This window comes from Alosa alosa, chromosome 18, assembly GCF_017589495.1.
Source record: "Alosa alosa isolate M-15738 ecotype Scorff River chromosome 18, AALO_Geno_1.1, whole genome shotgun sequence".
Taxonomy (NCBI): Eukaryota; Metazoa; Chordata; class Actinopteri; order Clupeiformes; family Clupeidae; genus Alosa; species Alosa alosa.
In genome coordinates this window covers 31,302,311-31,322,476 of record NC_063206.1, presented here as the reverse complement: position 1 = coordinate 31,322,476, position 20,166 = coordinate 31,302,311, and the positions used below count along the sequence as shown (strand labels likewise).

The window sequence follows — 20,166 nt, the reverse complement described above, 5'->3', positions numbered from 1 at the left end:
GCCTATTGGTGGCGCTAGAGCGCTCAAGGTGCCGGTATGAAACATGGTGAAATTAATCATGAGACTGTCCCCAATCAGTGTGCCAAATTTCACAACTTTTCACCAGACGGTTCTATGGGCTGCCATTGACTTCAATGACGGAATCGTAATAATAACTAGATGTACCGCATAGCGGTACACAATATGACCGCCGCTCAGTCCTGTACATTCTGCGAAAATAAATCACACTTCAATTTGTCTCCATATTTTACTCCATCCCCCACTCTTGAAACTTTTGTGTATGCTTGTTTGGCATGCCTGAGTGTGTGTGTGCGGCTGCACAGAAAGTAGCCTACTGGTGCTGAAAAGGTGAATAGATTGTAGAATAGCCAAAGAAGATGTAGCATTGTTATAAAACCTTTAAAATTTCAAGTAGGGCAGTTCATCACAGTTCATCCATTGCAACTGGATTGATGAAAGGTCACTTACACCTGTAGGCTACATTGTATTTGGGAAAAGCAAAAGGTATCAGCATAATGTTATTTATTCATTTATTTTTTATGTATTTATAAACAAAAACATCTCTGTCAGTTCCATGCCGTTCTCAACAGCTATCAAAAACAAAAGGTCATTTTTGGATGGATGGATTTTTTGTGAATGTTTCTTCTTCTACATACGATTTTAGTCATCTTTAGTTCATGTAATACTTTATTGTCAATGCACAAATTAAGTAACAGTAGTCTGAAACGTTATTGTTAATGCACAAATTAAGTAACAGTAGTCTGAAACGAAATGCTGTTTTACATCTAACCAGTGGTGCAAATAACCGACATGTCCAAATGGGCCTTGATGAAATGCGTCGCTAGACTGTTCATACACATTTTAACGGGCCAAAGTTGAAGAGCTTCTGTCCGTTATTGTTCGTGCAAATATAGGCTGATTCATGTTCCCTTGCATTGTGTAACTGAGGTCCATGGCTAGTCTGGCTTTCATCAGACCAAGCTCAATCTTTTAAGAAATCAAAAAATAAATAGCGGGCAGATCAGGCTGGGTTCACCCAGCCTAGTCCATAGGCACCCGATATTGTTTAATTTTCAGATTGAGATATACACGCTCTGGCTATTCTAAATGCAAAAGGGTAGATGACAAATAGCAGAATTCAGACTGTCCGTGTGTCACACACTTATAAAAAATGGCAATTGTTAAGAATTGATATGGAAATGTTGTAGGTCTGGTAGGTTCAAGTTCTGTCATATTCAATTTATTGGATTTTTATTTCACTTTTGACTTAAAATAATCATCCAAACATAAAAAATGTTATATGGTGTGACTGTCCACCATGTGTGCGAACTTCCTAAAAAGAGTGTATATCCATAAAAAGTATAATTACTTTAAAGTTTTACCATGCATATAAAATAATTGGATGTTTTTTACAACCACAGAAAGTTTTGATGTTTATGCATGCTGTCCAACTAAGTTATAATCAAATATATTTTGTCCATAAAATGGTTGTCATATAGCGTGACACTATATAGTATATTTTGACCGGGCATTCATTTGGACATTATTATTGGGAAGAGGACCCTGCTTAATCAGGAAGTAACAATAGAATGTCAGGAGTAATTGGCATGGTCAAGAGGCGAGTTCTGCTTTTTGGATTTTTATATAAAAAGCTTTGAATTGGACATCATCAATCGTGGCCAAATTTTAGTGTCTTATGGTGTGACATCATTTGCCTAAAAAGTAGCTATTTTCCACAAATATTCTTCATGAATTCTTAAAAAGCACTGCTGCCATGTGGTCAGTTGCATGCTAAATAATAGTTAGCTGTATTTAACTGTCTAGAAAATTAGCTTAACTGTCAAAATGGCATATAGTGTGATGCTGCATCATATGGTGTGACAGCTTTTTTCAAGTCACACTATATGACATTTCTGTCACACCATATGACCAAATTGCATTTTTACATAAAAGTTCTTGTAAAAACATTATTTAAATTCAGATATTATATGTTTTTTGTTAAATCTGTGATAATTGGGAAAAAAAATGTATCTGTACAATTCATATTTCTCATACTTTTTTCTTTTATGTTACCATGCCATGTAAGTTTAAAAAATAAATACTAAACTTTCATCTATTTTGCTGTTACACGCATACACCATTCATACAGTGACTTCAAAATTCATTGTTAATGATTTTATTGTCATTAAAAACCCTGTTTTGCTCTGACACATGGTGGAGTGGTGCAGTTCATCATATGGCGTGACACCATGTCATTTGGTGTGACATTAAATAATGTCACAAAAAAGACTTTATAATTGAAAAATCATTAAAACATCAATAGCACACAAAGGAAATGGTATCTGCAAGAACCTCAAGAATTTTGAGTGAGTTCTTACAAGAAATATTAGAATTAAGCTAAAATATCTGGTTACATTTAGGAGCATTCTCCACCTTGACAAAATAACTTGTTAAATTTTAGGTTTTTCTTCTAAATATTCACAAGGAAATGTTGCACATCAAAGCAAACGTGATTAAAATGTACAGTGACATAAATTAAAGTAGAAAAAAGTATCTAATTTTCATTTTATTTCAAATTATTTTCACGTCACACCATATGACAATTTTAGGCACTAACATGACAAATTGACATATAAATATATATTTCACTTTTTTAAAAAAAAAAAAAATATATATATATTAGTCAAGTTTAGAGATACAGCAACACATATAAACACTTTTTAGGGATGATATTTGAAGTTTTTTTAAATTCCTTTTTTCAGGCTTATTTGTCATCCACCCAAAAATGCATTAGGGAGTTATGACAAAACTGTAACTAACAAACTAGATCCTAATAGAAATCTGTTAGCTTCCCTAAGCTACAGGTAGGATTATAAGGTAGGCCTATTTACAACATAAATTGTCAATAGGCTATGCTGGCGACACAAATAAAATCTCCTTTGGAAACCAATGGCTTACGAATTTACAGTATCAAGCGGACTTAAACTGCCATATCGTGGGCGAAAAGTTGTAATAACATTCACGCAGCTCCATGAGTCAAGGAAAGCCAAATGAAGTAGCCACTTCTAAATGGGACCCACTACACAGTAGCTTAAGGTGTGTTGCTAAAAGCAGCCATAATGAAATGAAGGTGTCATTGTTTGGATACTTCACACACACGTGCTTTTTAATTTCACAGACTACAGCTACCAAGCTGGAATCAAAGCACATCGATTCCCCTCTCACACCCTGCACGCACTTAAAACAAAATAAACAGGCGTCTCAGTCTCACGCATGTATAGGCAAAACTGTATCAGACCGGTGTAACGTTGGTAAATCTTCCATTGCACAGAATGATTTTGTAGCACGTGCAATAAATGACAGTCGAAAGATACAAACAGTGCTGCTATCAATTTGCTTGGTATAACCGCATTTATAGTTTTCTACAAATGCAATCAATCAAATTGGCCTCCATCACTCAACCAACGCTAACGGTAACATTACCTAGGTCCTTACTGATATCACAAGATTAACGTACCTGCAGTAAAAACCAAGCATGTCCGATAAACTTCCTCAGATTTATTTCGGCTTCAAGAAGAAATGGGAATTACACTTCATGTGAACATCGTCCTGTCCTTATTAGATGTTAAGCTGCGTAAATTACAGTCCTTGTAGGAAGTGTCCATTGTTTTTCCCCAACCCACTTTTAACTTCCCAACAAAATTACGTCTCACTGCAACGATGCGCCATCTAGTGGACAAACGACTACTTATCGCCAATACTGAAAATGCAGCCATGATGATGATGATGAATATTTATTTTGGCTTTCTTTTGATCCTACTGAATTTGTAATTATGTATCGGCCGTTCTAATACCGATAGTATGTGGGTGCCTGTGTGTGTGCATGTTTATATGTGTGCACCGCCATTTACAGGCCAATGAGTGTACAGTCACTAAATGTACACATAACCTAATTTTTTTAGACCCCCCCATGGATGAAATTCTACGAAACTTGGCATACCCCCAGACCCCCAGAGAATGCCAGGTCAATCATACACATAAAATTTGGTGCAGTTCTGAACATCTTAACTGAAGATAGGGGCGATTAAAGCAGAATAATATTGCATTTTCATTTTTTACCGGGGGGGGTGTGCAAATCACAAATGAGTGATTATGAGCCAGGTTGATGTGGGCCCTTGAGACCAACATACCATAAAAGAGAACTGTGTCTGCCCACAGAGAACTGTGTCTGCCCTACCCTCCTTTCGGGGGGTCCAGTCCAGCGGGGGGGCTGCAGATCAAAACGAAAAATGACGGTTCCATGCTATCCATGTGGGGGTACATGCCCACCAAGTTTTGTGTACCCGGTCTTTCAGTGTCCCGGAATCCTTGTTGGTGTACGTCACTAAATGTACACATAAGTTATTTTATTGTAGGGCCCCATTGACCAAAAGTACACAAAACTTGGCATGCATTCGGAGGGTGTCATAATGATCCTACACTTTTAATTTAGTGCAGTTTTGACCTTGTCAGCCAGAGATATTGTGATGAAAACACCTAATTTTTTTGCTTTTTAATTTTAACTAGGTGGCGTTATACATGAAATAAGTGGTAATGGGATGGGTTGACATGCCCCCTTAAGACCAACATACAAAAAAGGTGGACCTCCTAGGCCCCACGGTTCTCGAGATATTCACAGAAAACTGTCTCCGCCACCTACAGGCCAGTTGGTGTATAATAACATAAATTAATTTATTGTGTGGCCCCCATGAACGGAATTCCACAAAACTTGGCGTGCATACAGAGGGTGTCATAATGATCCTACATTTCCAATTTCGTGCAGTTTTGACTATGTTAGGTCACAGATACCTTCAATTACACCACCTCATTTTTTTACTTTTTGTGTTTAACTAGGTGGCGCTATACATGAAATGAGTGGTTATGGAATGGGTTGACATGGCCCCTTGAGATCAACATACAAAAAAAATGGTCCTCCTAAACCCCTACGGTTTTCGAGATATTCACAGAAAACTGTGTCTGCCCTACCCTCCTTTCGGGGTCCAATTCAGCAGGGGGCTACAGATCAAAACGAAAAACGATGGTTCCATGCCATCCATGTGGGGTTACATGCCCACCAAGTTTCGTGGTACCCCCGGTCTTTCAGTGTCCCGGGAATCATTGACGGAAATTTGGGCATGCGAAAAAGAAAAAAAAAAAAAATCTAAACTAAACCTATTTTTTTTTTTTCTTTTTCGCTGCTCCAAATTTCCTTCTGCCGGTCATAATAAGAAGAAGAAAACGTAGAAACACAATCGGTGGGCATGTTTGGCAGGGGGCACAAAGGCCACACGTCAGGGCACCAAGGCCAAAGTTAACTATACATAAAAATGATCAAAGTTGTATTTAGCCTATTCACAGCAGTAGACCTGCATCACTGTATGAAACATGACAAAAACATGAAACATGGCATATTACTGTACATAGAACTGTAAATCATCTGATTTTAATATTTACAGATATCTAGGCTGTATTTAACATTTATGTTTTATTGGGCCTGCTATGAAATTTAAAGCCCAAAGTTGAAGACCTGCATGTAGAAATTTGCTGCAAATTCAAAACCGGATTACTCTGGAATTGCTATCTGTACAGGGGGATGCTTTACACCTTTGTGTTCGGTAAGGTCTGTTTATTCTGATATGATTGTATGTATTGTTTGTATATGGGAAGAGTTCGCAAAGCATTCCACCGAGATGAATGGGTAGGGAGATGGGCGCAGAACTGTATAATAATATGATTAAATTAAAGTTACTTTTCTCGCGAACCGTTTATCACAGCAGCTAGTGGCTAACATCGTTTAAAAGCTAAGAAAAAGCTCTTTCATGTGATGTGATACATGTAATGTCTGTGTGCTGAGCTACTTCGCGAGTAGTTCAACAGAGAAGAATGGGTGAATTTGGATGCTCTTTCTTGCCGTGCGCTGTCACTTTCTCCACTGCGTAAAAGACTAAATTAATTTGCACTATGAATGCTAAGATTATTTTGACTAAATGAAAATCGCTATTAGTCGGATGCACCTCCGATTTTCAAACCTTGATTAGGACAGTATTATCATTAAACGCTTTTACAAAAGTAGGCCCACAGTTAACACTTAATGACCTAGCAAATGTTGGCTGGGCAGGCTAGGTACAATAAGCAGGTAGGAAAATTAGTCTAGGATGACGTGATTCAACAAACGCTACTTGTGTGTGTGATTAGGCCTAGATAAATAGGCACTGGCGGATGCAATAGGTAAATAGATATCTTTGCGTGTTAGCACAAGCAGTAGCCTGTAGGCCTAAACTCACATGCTAAAGTCAAGTCTGTCTGACACTTCAAACTAGCGCTGCAAATGCGTCAAGAAAGGTCCCGCCTTAGACCGTCATAATGGCCAATCGTAGACTAGGATTTCGGGGTGGCACCTGGGGTGGCCAATCGAATTTCAAGGATGCCCTGTGTCACCCAAAGCCACCCCTCTGGCTCCGCCCCTGGCCTAGTAGCCTAATGAAACATACGGATTGATGTAGTATCTTTGTAACATTATTAAATTAATCTGTTACTATGCCTATGCCTACGTTTGCAAAAGAGAACATTTTAATTTGATTCACAATAATGTTACATTTCATTTACATGTTGACAATGAGTAGCCTAGTTTTGGTTGTTGTTGGTGGCGTTATTGCATGTTAGTTATGCCTACAATGCAAATTGCTTCCTCACGATTGGAAGCTCCTGTAGCCGCATAGGATTTCAAAACAGGCGAAATGCCACAAAACCGGTTTGTGAATAGGTCTGAGTTAGGAGTCCTCTCGACTTCTTTTAAGCTGTCACAGCTAGTGGGAAGGTGTGATTTGTTGGGGGCAGGGCTGGATTAACTGGGATCAAATGTCTGATGGCCCCCCCTTGCCCCCAGTCAACGTGAATCGGGTGGTCAGTTAATAGGCCTATATCGTGAAGATTTTTCTTGCCATCTAAGGCACGAGCGCATCTGTGAGGCCAAGCCTCACCAAGTAGCCCATTTCTTTACAACTAACATTACATTTAATTAAACTGCTTATAGGCTATGCCGAAATAGTTTTCAACATTTTGAATATTAGTGTCGGGTGAATTAGGAAATGTTCTCAAAGTAGCCTTATGGCTGAAAGCTGCTTGGGATCCCCCCCTGTCAAGCAATATAACCATACAAACGCGCGCACTCATTGTTTCAAAAGTAGTAATTTCGGCTTTGTCAGAACTGAAGAGCTGTGGACGACATGGCACGGCATGCCCAATTGAAAATAAATTAACGCAACACAACACAGACCCCGCTTCTCTCGCATCAGTCACTGACATGAACGAAACACAGAACCCACTTCTCTCACAGCAGTCACTGACGGTAGCCTAGAATAAATTCATGGGAAAAAAACTTCCCCATGACAAAGACATCGTAAAACACTGAAAGTTAATATTTTGTCACTATAACATACATCTGTCCTTTGTCAAATGTGTTATGTTCCAAGTAGCCTAGTGCGTAATTCTGCTTCATAAAGTTGAACAAATACATTTGCTTATTTCACAGAAAAATATAAATAGCCAGTTAGGGTTTACAGTGCAGAGTTGGTAAGTTATGGTAGGCAAACTGGGAGTGAACATACAAACAGGGGAAATTATTTCTCTAGTAGCTTCAGGTGCGCACATAAACATAAGGCCGAACATGCAAGCGCCAATGAATCGTGCTCTGACCACAATCACGCCGTTAAACTTAAATAGGTTAACATCACTCTAAGTTCGCCTTCAAGCAAGGAAAACGATGATTTGAAGACATCCGTTTCGTTGGAAGGGCAAGGGGTAGCAACAGGGCAACACAGAGACAGGCCCGATGGCAGGGCTGTTATGAGAGTATTAAAATATGGGATATTCTACGGGAAAACGTTAAAACGGCAAGACGGGGGAAAGTTAAAATACGTGATAAACACAGAAAAAGTTGGCATGCATTATTTCGGTCCCCGTGCACAGGGATTATTTGTCATATTATTAATCACATATGATTATTTGTGAAATTGTGCAAACAGGCGCAACACATTTGAAAAGGAAGGACTGGTAGCATGCAAGCTCACGGGAAAGATTGATTTAAGAACGTTATCACAGTGTGTGGCTGTGGCGCAAAGCAGCGTGGGCGGAAGACAGCGACAATTGGCAGGGGAGGATCAAGTCAAGTCAAGTCAGATTTATTTTTAAAGCGCATTTAACATGCACATAGTGCAATCCAAAGCGCTCCACAAACAAGACACATAACAACATAAGACAAAAGATGCCGGATGGAGCGGTGTAGTTGCCAGCGTACCCATGACATCAAGACAAGACAAATACATTTAAAAAATAAAAAAAATGCCGGACGGAGCGGCGTAGTCGCCAGCGTACCCATGACACCAAGACATACAAGACAGACAACAAAACAAATAAAAAAAAGGAAATATATTTTAAAAGGGGAAAAAGTGATGTTAAAATTAGTCCAATCTCCAAACCAGCCGAAAATGTCCAAGGACACAGAGCTGTGTCTTCACAACCGATGCAATGCCAACAAAGTTCTTCAGTAACTGACCAACCCGGTGAACTCACTGGCAGTCCGGAGACAACGCCAACGTCAGAAGCTAGGCCTGCTAGACTGCAGTCTGGAGATGATGGAAGCACAGTCCAAAGTACTGAGCGATCGTACAGATCCGCAACTCGGTGGACCCAACAGCGACCGTCTGCCGCTCCGTGAGAATGCAGCTCCTCACCGTTAACGCCAGTCTGCAGTTGGCAAGGCAGCCCGCAGGTCAGCAACAGCTCGGCGGCCACGGTAGATCTCTTGCAGAGTAGAGCCTAGGTCCGGCTGTCCCGAGAGATCCCCTCGACCAGACAGTGAAGTGCACTGTTCACTGATGGATGGATGGAAGGATGTCAGAGGCCCAGTTAGTCTGCAGTTGGCATGGCAGCTCGCAGGTCAGTAACAGCTCGGCGGCCACGGCAGATCTTTCGCAGAGTAGCCTCGGCCCAGCTGTTCCAAGAGATCCCCTCGACCAGACAGTGAAGTGCTGCACCGCTCACGGATAGATGGAAGGATGTCCGATGCCCAGCTAGGGCAAAAGCTAGCCATAGCAAGCTCCCAATGGACAAATGTCAACGACATCAGCTGACTTAGGAGTAAAAAGGACTAAGAATAACACGAAAACTATCAAAAATTGCGTAAATAAATAGGGAAAACATTTAACTAGACAAACCAATACAAAAAATAAACATGACATTACATAAAATTACGAACATTACATAAAAACAAACAAAAACATGATGCCAGACAGGGCGGTGTGTCTCGCCAGCGTCGCCGTAACCTAGCAATGATGCAACTTTTGACTGAAGCACTCAAAATTTCTCCGGTGGCCCCTTCAATAAATAATGAACAGTCCCTAGATTGCTCCTGGGCTATATGTCTTGGTTCATGTCTGTCATTGCCGTCAAACGCATAGCCTATCTCGCGGTTGCATCCATTACAAACAAACATGCAATGTGAACGTCTGGGATTGGGGAGAGCACTAAATGCTCTACTGAATAAGCACGAAGTCAAACCTTTAAATGAAAAACACTCTTTAATAATCAAAAAAATCAAAAAAATAAACCGCTAATGAAGTAAACTTGTGACCATCAAAAATCGTTTATCGCTTGTAACTCTGTGATAACAGGACGTAACATGAAGGCATTTGGCTGAGCAACGGAGGTTAATATGCTCTATATTTTGTCCAAATGATGTCTGTCTATCATCGTTGCACTCGGAAACCAGAATGTTTAATTTGTCCTGCGTTTTAATTTGTCCTGCGTTTTTGCTACGGCTGCAAACGGGATTCACTCGCAGTTAACCAAATATTTCTTTATTAGGGCAGGGCAGGCATATTTCTGGCTATTAAATTATTTCTAAACCAGTCTGCTAAAGTCTGTAGTGAAGTCTGTGTAGGGTTTTCCAGGCTCCATTTCTTTTTACGAGGCACCCTGCTCACTTGAGCCATCTACCGTTGTTTGGGTTGTTGCAGCGCCTCACTGGAAAAAAAACAAATTAAAGTCGCTAAGATACCGCAGATCCCACGCGGACATGAAAGTGAAGCTGGCCAAGTCGAAGCACTGCCCACTGTAGGTCTTTATTTTAAAACGTTTCCAACTGTTTATTACTTGAATGCAAGATGACGATTGAATTTCCCCTCGGGGATCAATAAAGTATCTATCTATCTATCTATCTATCTATCTATCTATCTATCTATCTATCGATTGCCACAAACCTCTTTTAGGAGAAATTTTAAGCTGACATGCAATTGTTACCATTCTATTAAACCAACGTTCACCGACAAACAATCAGGAAGCGGTTCTTCTTCCTACTCAGATACTAGGATCAAACACATGAAGTTGTATCTCCGAAGACATTTTGTGCAACAGTTTTGACTCGAGTTTTAGCCAGGTTTTAGCACTGTAAAGTTGAATATGGAGCATAGCACAGGCAGAATCGGATGAGGACGCACTGGAGGGAGCTTCACAGTACTGTTAGCCAATCAGAGGCGAGGTCATTAACATGTCATGAATATTCATGAGCAAGAGGCAAATCCTGTCGTTCCTCCCCTCCCACCTTCTCCACCAAACTAGAACAGCATGAAATAGACGCAGGAGAGCATTTTTTCTCCAAAACCGGCTAACAGGCCATTCATTAATACTAGAGACCATGGCAAAATTAATAAAAAAAACGATGAGATAAGACCTTTAAAATGGTGCCCAAAGAGTCATAGAACGTACCTCAACATATCCAACGTATTTTCCAGCCAGTAATCCATCTTGCGCGTAGCGCTCTAGAATCTTTGGTAATTACTCCAACTCAGCGGTCCCCAACCACCGGGCCGCAGGACATTCCTAACCGGGCCGTAGCCTACGACATGAGTTTAAAAAAAAAATGCATGCAAACTAAACTCAATTTAATTCGCAATAATGTCACGTTTTTACATGGCATAGGCTTATATGCAGTTGTTTGATTGCACTCATGTTTGCATTTTGCAAGGTCTATTTTCTTACGTCTGTCTGTCCCGCCTTCAACACTTACATATTGCCTTCAGCGCTGCGCAGCCTCAGGTCAGCTCACTTCACTTGATCAGTTCTTTAAGCTAACGGTAGTGTCACACGGGTTAGCTAAACTGCTAGAATGAGCAACAAAAAACAAGCATCTTTAGCAGGTCACTGGCCAGAGTGTTTGAGTTAGAGAGCAGAAAAAAGTCACCAAGAGCTGCACATTTTAGTGATGAGGATTGGGTGTCAAAACTAAACTTACCTGTGTGACATATTCGGGTTTGTTAATGACCTCAACCTGTCACTCCAGGGAGAATGACGACTGTCTTTAAACTGGCAGATAAAGTCGCTGCATTTAAAGCCAAGCTTGATTTGTAGGGACGACGAGTGGACCGGGTGTATTTGATATGTTCCAAAAAAGTAGTGGGGTTTTGGGAGACTGAGGCAGGGCCCTTTCTCCTACGCAGCTGGTGCTGATCACCTTGTTGCCCTCAAATGAGTTTGAGTGTTACTTCCATCCTTCAAAGATTCACGGCAAACCAATGAGTGGGTCCAACCCATTTGTCAATATCCCAATAGTCCTAACTTGTCAGCGCGGGAGGAAGAGCAGTTGATCGAAATTGCAAATGACTGTGGTAAACCTCTCTGGCGGGTTTTTGGATCAAAACCAAAGCAGAATATCCCGAGATAGCCGTAAAAGCTGAAAACGTTTCCCACACGCATGTATGGTAGGCGGGTTTTTAGCAATGACTGCAACTAGACAAATTGCGCAAACGACTGGACATTTCAAACACACTGAGGGTGTCACTGTCTTCCATCACCCCCAGATGGAAGCTTCTTGTTGCAGGGAAACAAGCAGGGCTCCCACTGATTTTCATAATGCACGTTTAGTTCTTCAATATTCATAGTTCATATTGTTCAATTTTCACTTCTTCAAGTTCACGTTTTTCACAAGAGATCGTTACCTTCACTGTTCATACATAACTGGAGCTAGTTCTTTTCAAGTAATGCATGCACAACACATATGGAACATGGAACCCCCAACCCCCCGCCGCCGGTCCGTGAAAAAAAATTAGGAATCAAACCGGTCCATGGTACATAAAAGGTTGGGGACCCCTGCTCTAACTGACAAGTAAGGGATAATGGTAACCTGTTATACGTGACTGCACTCTAAAAAATAAAGGTGCTTAAATGGTTCTTTAAATTTCTGGATGGTTCCACGGAGAGTCAAAATTCTGTGTTGAACCATGACATCAGGCAAAAGGTTCTTCACATTGGAAATGGTTCTTCAGAGACCATACGGGCTAAATTTGCCATTTGGTGGTCAATGAAGGCTGCACAGCACAAATGTTTACACAAATATATCTTGACTGCTCAAACAACAAATTTCAAGTTATTTGGAAGTTATAGCCTACTTGTGGTGTCATGATGCACACACTGAACACTAGCCTATGCACAAATTAGGCATTGGGACATTGTGATCAGGTCACCAGATATAGTTGTTAATATTTCTAAAACAGTTTGTGCATCATTTTCCTTTCACAAATATGGCATAAAATACATATTATTTCCATGGTTAGAGCCAGGCATGCAGCAGCCTCGCCAGTGTTGCCAGATATTATCGTATTTGTATGATAATTTGACCTCAATACCGATCAATAATGAAAACAAAACATCTCATAATGTACGATCATTTCATGTTCATTGTTAATTTATTGTAACCCTACAATCCACTGACCCCACTGGCATTGGCAGGCTACACTTGGGCTAGGCTCGCCTCAATCTCTCGGGCACAACAAAGTTGTTTTGTGACTTGTCGCTTGTTTGAATGACATGTTTGATCGCAGCGGGTTGTGTGTGCATTGAATAACCCTACAGCCTTGGTCATGATTCGTTTGGGAGGGTGGAATGAGAAGGGAAAGGGCTAGCTAGGCTGAATGGTTTGGGAAAGCCTGTGTGCGTGAAATTGTTTGAAAAATAGCTATACTTTGTGTCTTGTGTGCGATCACTTTCCTCCAAAAATGATAATTTTCAGTCTGTCAACACGAGCCTCAGATCCAAAGATTCCAGAATCTTTGCGAACATTCTAGCGCGCAACCGCCATCTCACGAACGTTAATCCTCAGTCTTTTCTCTTCGCCTGAACTTCTGCTGGAGGTCACATCATCTCCTTGAAGCTGCCAGAAGATTATATAAACTTTTCGGTAAGTGTTTCTAAGAGTGCTTGTTGTACACCAGCTTAGTCTCATTATCAAGCAAATACATTAGCGATTTGTGGGGTTGACGAAACGAAGTCTTTATCCCAATTTTACAAAAGAAAATCCTTAGCTAACTTTAACATAACTAACGTTAACGTTAAAGCAATCAGGTCGGGCGCCATTTTATGAGTAACGTTAGCTAGCAGCTTCTATATAGCTGCGTCTTGAAACTTTATCAACGTTTTTCTAAGTTATTGCTGCTTACATGTTCAACGGTCAGTTTGACGTTTTTTGATTGAATGTCAATATCTGAACATTGTCTCTGTCTTTAATTTCGTGTGGGTGGAGTGTTATATGTTACTGAACGTTAGATAACTAGCTTAGCCAAATATTGTAAGTATATGTGTTGGAGAATATAAATACATTTTATTTATTTATGCATTTATCCATTTCATCCAAAGTGATTTAGATTTGTAAATTGCTTTAGGACCCCGCCTTGGTGTTAAGTGCCTTGCTCAAGGGTAGCAAGTGATGGCATCTTCACAACTTTTCTGCCCCTTACACTAGATTACACTACCACTTCTACCTACAATAAATCTGCTGTTTGTCTAGTGCAAGAACAACCAACTTTGTTTATGCAGCCATCAATTTTCCTCTGTGTTTACCACAGCTCCTTGGAGAGATGAAAAGAATCTACCAGATCGACGCTGATAAAACCATCCTAACAAAAATGGGAGAACTTGCGCCAAAGTTGTTAGAAAAGGCACCTAAAGGTTTTTTTTTTTTACAGGTGCAGTCAGTGATGCATGATAATGTTACTTTAAATTTCTTATGGATCATGAGGAGACATTGGCACAGTCTGAATTTCTGCCTCTGCAGACTCAAAAAAAGAGCTCGTATCTGTGAGGGCTCAGTGCAATTGACTGAGGCTACGCTTACACGTGGCCGGCTATTTTCATAAACTGACATTTCACCCTCTCCATTTTCAAAAATATCATCGTGCACACCTGTCAGTTTTCAGAAAAGTTTTCATTTACACTAACCCATGTATATATGCCATCTCAAGCATGCCAAACCTGTAGTTGGCAGTGTAACGAGAAGCTCAAGCCCATGTTAGCCAATCAGAATCCCGAAAATAGCAACAACAGCAACAAATCACTTCCTCTTTCTCTATTAAACTGTATTGCAATTGCAAACAGATGAAAATAGTTTGCACCAACATAAAATGCGACTGCTACTCTGAATGCATCTATGATCACCATAGCCAAATGAAAATGTAGGCTAAACATAGGTTGCACTTTTGGCGCAGGTGCAAGTTCTGGCGCATAGGCCTACTGTGACGTTGGCTGCCTAAACCTCCGTTTTTGTCCGTTTAGATAGATCGATAGATAGATGGATACTTCATTGAAATTCAAGATTACATTACAAGTTTACATGCAACCGAAGTTTTCCAAAATCTCCACTCTGGCTGGAGATTTTAGAAAGAATCGCTTTCAGATGTGAATTCTCCTTTTGCGTGTAAACGAAGGGCGCAAACGAAGAAAAATGTCTGTTTTTCAAAATAACCATTTACGTGTAAATGGGGCCTGAAATAAATTATGCTTGTTTTCAAACAATTTAGCACTGCTGATTTCTAATGCAAAATACAGTTTATTTTTTGAGATTTACATTAATGATATGTAGAACAATATGAATATAGTAATTACATTTTGGTATCACTGATTTTCTACAGGTACTTTAAAAGACACCTGCCTGCAGACACTGCAGTCATGTGAGGATGAACAAGAAAGAAAAGGTGTGTATGTTTTTTCATTAAGCCATGCTTTCCCCCTGTCACCTACTACTAGTCTTTGAACTAGATGGCCAAATTTGGCCCATCTGTACCACTCAAGCATTGCATTCAGGGTAGCTTTAGTGTTTTATCAGGATGTTTATGTCTATAATACAGTATACCTATGGAGAGCTACATTATAGGGGAATAGATTATAAACCTCAACTAATAGATATCCCCACAAAACTTCATCATCTGATTATTATTGACATCTTTTGTATTGCAAGTTTTCTGATGTTATGTACAAGTATGCAGATGAAACATATTCCTAAATGTATACAATAATTAGCAAAAAAAAACTTTGTATGTTAACGGTCACCCATGTCATGTGTAAAGTAAAAATGAGTGCTATTTAGCAGAATACCATTTAGTGACTAAACAATGTGGGGTTCTGGAATTGAAAGGTTGTCTGTTTTTTATTTTGTTTTGTTATAGCTCAAATGGTCAATGCAGCCATTGTCTTGCTGCCATCATTTTTCAAAGAAAATCCTGCATTCCTTTTTGTCAACGACCAGGTAAGGCCTCTTTAGAAAATAGTCCGTAGAATTGTGTTACTGTATCGCTTTAATGTGGCATTTTCATGGAATACTTTTGTTTCCACGTTGTCTAGAATACAGTGGCCACAAATGCTAGAACTGGTAGATCACATGATATAATTTGATATTACAAGAAAGCTGGTTCATTGTTTGTTGGTTTGCATGCTTGTATTTGGTTGAACAGTTTGTAATATTTTGTAACATGCAGTGTGATTTTATAGGAACCCATTTCTCCCACACCCACCATCGTGATGACCGGCTCCAACCCCCTGTCCAGCACGGAAGTAGCTGTGAAGATGGATGGTTGTAACATGATTTTAGATGATGGTAGCATTGATGTCAGTTTGGCCTTAGGTGTGTCTTTTTCTCTTTTCCATGTCTATCAAGTTCACTATCCCAAACCTCTCCGAAAGACAATGGCCTTTCTTGAGGCCTTTGTCTTTCAGATGAAAAGTGCTGTTCCTCTGACAGTGCAGAAGCTGTTCAATTCCCTTCACTGATGTGTGTGTGTGTGTGTGTGTTGTGTGTTGTGTGTTGTGTGTGTGTGTGTGTGTGTGAGAGATTGCACCTGTGTGTCTAAATGATCAGTTAATTTAATAACAACACAGGCATTGCTATTTTGATGTGTGTGTATGTGTGTTTCTGTCTAAATGATCAGTTAATTTAATAACAACAAGACATTGCTAATGTGTTTGTGAGAGAGTGATCGCACCTTGCTTTTGCTATTGCTATTTTGATTGCTGTTTTAATCAGTTGATTATAACGCTTTATATGTGTATGTGTGCGCGCAATGGTATAGTTGATGATCACTAATGAACTTGTAAACATAAAGATTTTTAATAAACATAAAAATGACCAAAAGTGTGAAGTATTGTCTGTATTCTTCCTCTGAAAGCATAGATGCATCATTTAGTTGTAAAAAAAAATCATAACCAAGCAACCATCATAAAATCAAGAGGTGTGTATAATGAACCTATAGTGGTTCTTTGAAGAACTAGATCAACTGGTTCTTTGAAGATCCTTGTTTGAGGGTTCTTTGAAGATCCGTTTGGGAATAGGAGCTTGGAAGAACCTTTTGAAAAGGTGCTTCATAGAACTAAAACAAGTTCTTTGAAGAACCATTCATTAAATGGTTGCCTAACTGTTGCCTCGATGGTTCTTTGAAGCACTGAATAAGGTTCTTCTATGGCATCGCTCTGAAGAACCGGTACTGGCCCCATTATTTTTTAGAGTGTGGTGGACAAGGGGAAATGAAAAGCACTCCCCGTCACGCAGCGTCAATTTTCGTCCTCCCAAGATTTCTTCACGTTGCTTAATCCAAGTGGGCATAAATCAGCGGCGTTGTTTACATGTGTTCAATGGGAGCCGCAAATCGCTAAATATCGGTGACCAAAGATTATTTCTCCGGATGACGTGACAGTGGTCGAGACGGCGGTATAGATAAGCCTGGTATTTATTGCAGGATCGAATCCAGTTTAATGCTATAAAGTTTACAAAACTATAGCCTATATTTTACATGTCTTTTGTCCGAGTGGTTGTAGTGTAGTGATCATGGTGTAGATATGAAATGCGACTTCAAATACGTCCAAAACAACTTGTTTGTGAATGTTTGACAACTCCTGCAGCTGCGGTGAGCAACGCGAGCACGCGCACGGAAACCAGTAGGTGGGAAAAACCACACACAACAGCGGCGCCATTGACGTACGTTTTAATATTAACGTTAGAGGTTTTACATTTCATATATCCATGTTTTCTATAAGCTACATCTTACAGCTCTACAGCAGTTCCTTCCCGTATGCAAGACTCCAGTAGACTAGGGTCCTGACAGTTAACATTAGCTAAGCAGGGTTTAATACAAAGCTAAGTTAGCTATCATTACCCTAGGGTTAATAACCCATAAAGTTAGTAGCTAACTGTTAATTTACTTCGATGTTTATACGAGCTGGCAACTTACCTTCTTGTAGCTGGCGGCAGTTATTTGATACATGCTGTTCAGTTATTATGATTTGCCTAAATAGTGTGTCTAAACTCATATTTGTAAATACTCTCCTGTGGAGACGCAAGTAACGTTAATAATCTAGCGGCCAAACTCTCCCAACCTGCCTGATATGGTCAAAGATTCTATAGTTAACCGTCTCTGGTATCGTTGATGCGGTGGGACTGGCAGGTCTACTCTGCGCGCGGCGCTATGACGTACAGTCAGAGGGCCAAAACTGATTTGCAACTCTCTGACACCTCTGGGTAGCCTACAAGCTGACAACCTACAATTCTATCCAGCATTAATATTTAAAACCACTTAACGTGTTCTAGCATGGTTGTCATCTTAGAAAAGTATTTTTGTCCTTTGTATTTCTTAAAAATGGTAAAATCTCATTTTTTTTTTTTCAAAGTGCTTCCTCTTCTAAACCCCCTAATTCTGAGCAAATTTGCAATATATTCCAATTTATGTGCAAGCATGATCTTAAAAATGAATGATCAATAAATACCAAAAGCGAACACACTGGCAGGGCTCAATCTGGGGGGCGGGATGGTTTTGTCTTTTCAAATTTCCTCTGCACGCAATAGGATAGCGCTACAGCCATGGGCATCAGAGCCATTCTAAGACTATAAGCAAATAATTCTTTAAGCGTAACTCTTGCCAAAACGCAACCTAGGGTCTTTTTTTGAATGTACCCGAGTGAAAAAGCATATTTGAAGCAATTAAAAGCACAATTTCGTCGGAAAAGCCACTTTTAAGCTTGACATTATTGCATATTGTTGTTTTCGGGTCAATTGGCCTTTTGAATGGGAGTCCTAGGGGCACTACTATTTTGATGCATGATCTCATCAAAATCGCTATTTTTAAAACACTAAGAAGGCTTCACACAACATGAAACTTTGATCAAAGTATCACCAGCAGGGCCGGAGTCGGGCCATTTTTCAGCCCAGGAGTTTCAGGCCCAAGACCAGCCCACTTTTTCCAATGTGGTGGAAATTGGATAAATTAACAGTTCAGTTCTTACAATTCTGTAGTTTTTATTAGTACTATGGTTCAACAAATAAAGGTTATTTAACAGCTTTCTACAACAGCTAAGGGGCATTGTTAGGCAAGACGCGCTAGTAGAGTGCCTAAAACCCCCCTTAGCTGTTGTAGAATCAGTGTAACCTACGAACTCGAGTGGCTTATTGCTTTTCTAAAACTGCTATAAATACCTATAGTAGGTATGTAGGTATATTAGGTAAAGTTTCATAAAGTAAAGGCACAGCAACGATAAATGTAACGATTTATTCATAGATAATCATTCTTCCGCCAAGAAATATATTTCCTCTATCTGAATCGGTTGCCAAGCAACAACGAGACACAGCTACTTTAACTTTTGTATCAAAAGGGCCTTCATGAAATGCGTCTCTAGACTGTAATACACATTTTAACAGGCCAAGTTGAAGAGCTGTTGTCCGTTATTGTTCGTGCAAATAGGCTGATTCATGTACCCTTGCATTTTGCAACTGTGAGGTCCATGGTTAGCCTGGCTTTCACCAGACCAAGTTCAATCTTTTAAGAAATCGAAAAAGAAATTGCTGGCAGATCAGGCTGGGTTCACCCAGCCTAGTCCATGTTACACAACATAAATTGTCACTAGGCTATGCTGGCGACCCAAATAAAATCTCCTTTGGGAACCAATGGCTTACAGTATCAAGCGGACTTAATACAGTTCACGCAGCTGCGTGAATCACGGAAAGTGTGAATGAAGTAGCCACTTCTAAATGGGACCCACTGTAGGTCTTATTAGCTGAAGGTCTGTGGCTAAAGCAGCCATAATGAAAGTGTTATCATCGTTTGGATACTTCACACACACATGCTTTTTAATCGCATAGACTACAACTACCAAGCTGGAATCAAAGCACATCGATTCCCCTCTCACACCCTACACACGCACTTCAAACAAACACACAGGCGTTTTTTTATTTAAACCTTTATTTTACCAGGAAGGTCCCATTGAGACACAATGTCTCTTCTGTCAGGGAGTCCTGGTCAAGATGGCAGCATTTTTTTTTTTAAAAAAGACAAAGAAAATACAACATGGGACATGGGTACAGAGCAAAGACATCAACAGCACACTAACACAGAGGACACAAATGGCATGGACCGGTGCATGGTCTGCTCTTGGACCACCATATTCAGTTTATTAATTTGCCGTGAATTATTACACAAAATGTTCATTAAATGCACAAATAAGTATTCCTAGGTTAATGATTGATATGAATCATACAGTATGAAGGCTACAGTAGCCTAGCTAATGTTAACTAGAAATGCAATTCCAAGGAATTACCAGTGCATGAAAATGCTTAAGTTGTGATGTAAAATATCATGTATACACTGTAAAAAGTTTAACGTAAAATTTACAGCAACTTGCTGGCAGCAAATAACCAGCAAGTTGCTGTATTTTACTCTACAGTACACCTACTGTATATGAAATCACAGTACCTATGCCTGATACTGTAAATGCAAACTACAGTAGTACTACCAGTGCTGTAATGTATACAGTATTGAATTG

The 20,166-nt window shown here is 39.9% G+C and overlaps 1 protein-coding gene across 5 annotated transcripts in view; it reads right to left on the bottom strand.

The window, feature by feature from the left end:
* LOC125311134 overlaps positions 1-17,790 on the bottom strand; it is a 102,776-nt gene extending 84,986 nt beyond the window's left edge. For all 5 annotated transcript variants that reach the window (XM_048268898.1, XM_048268902.1, XM_048268900.1 and 2 more), the window contains exon 1: positions 17,586-17,790. In XM_048268898.1, the coding sequence (XP_048124855.1) occupies positions 17,586-17,664 (79 nt within the window). In that variant the 5' untranslated portion in view covers positions 17,665-17,790. The remainder of the gene's footprint in view (positions 1-17,585) is intronic.
* Positions 17,791-20,166: the final 2,376 nt, after the last annotated feature.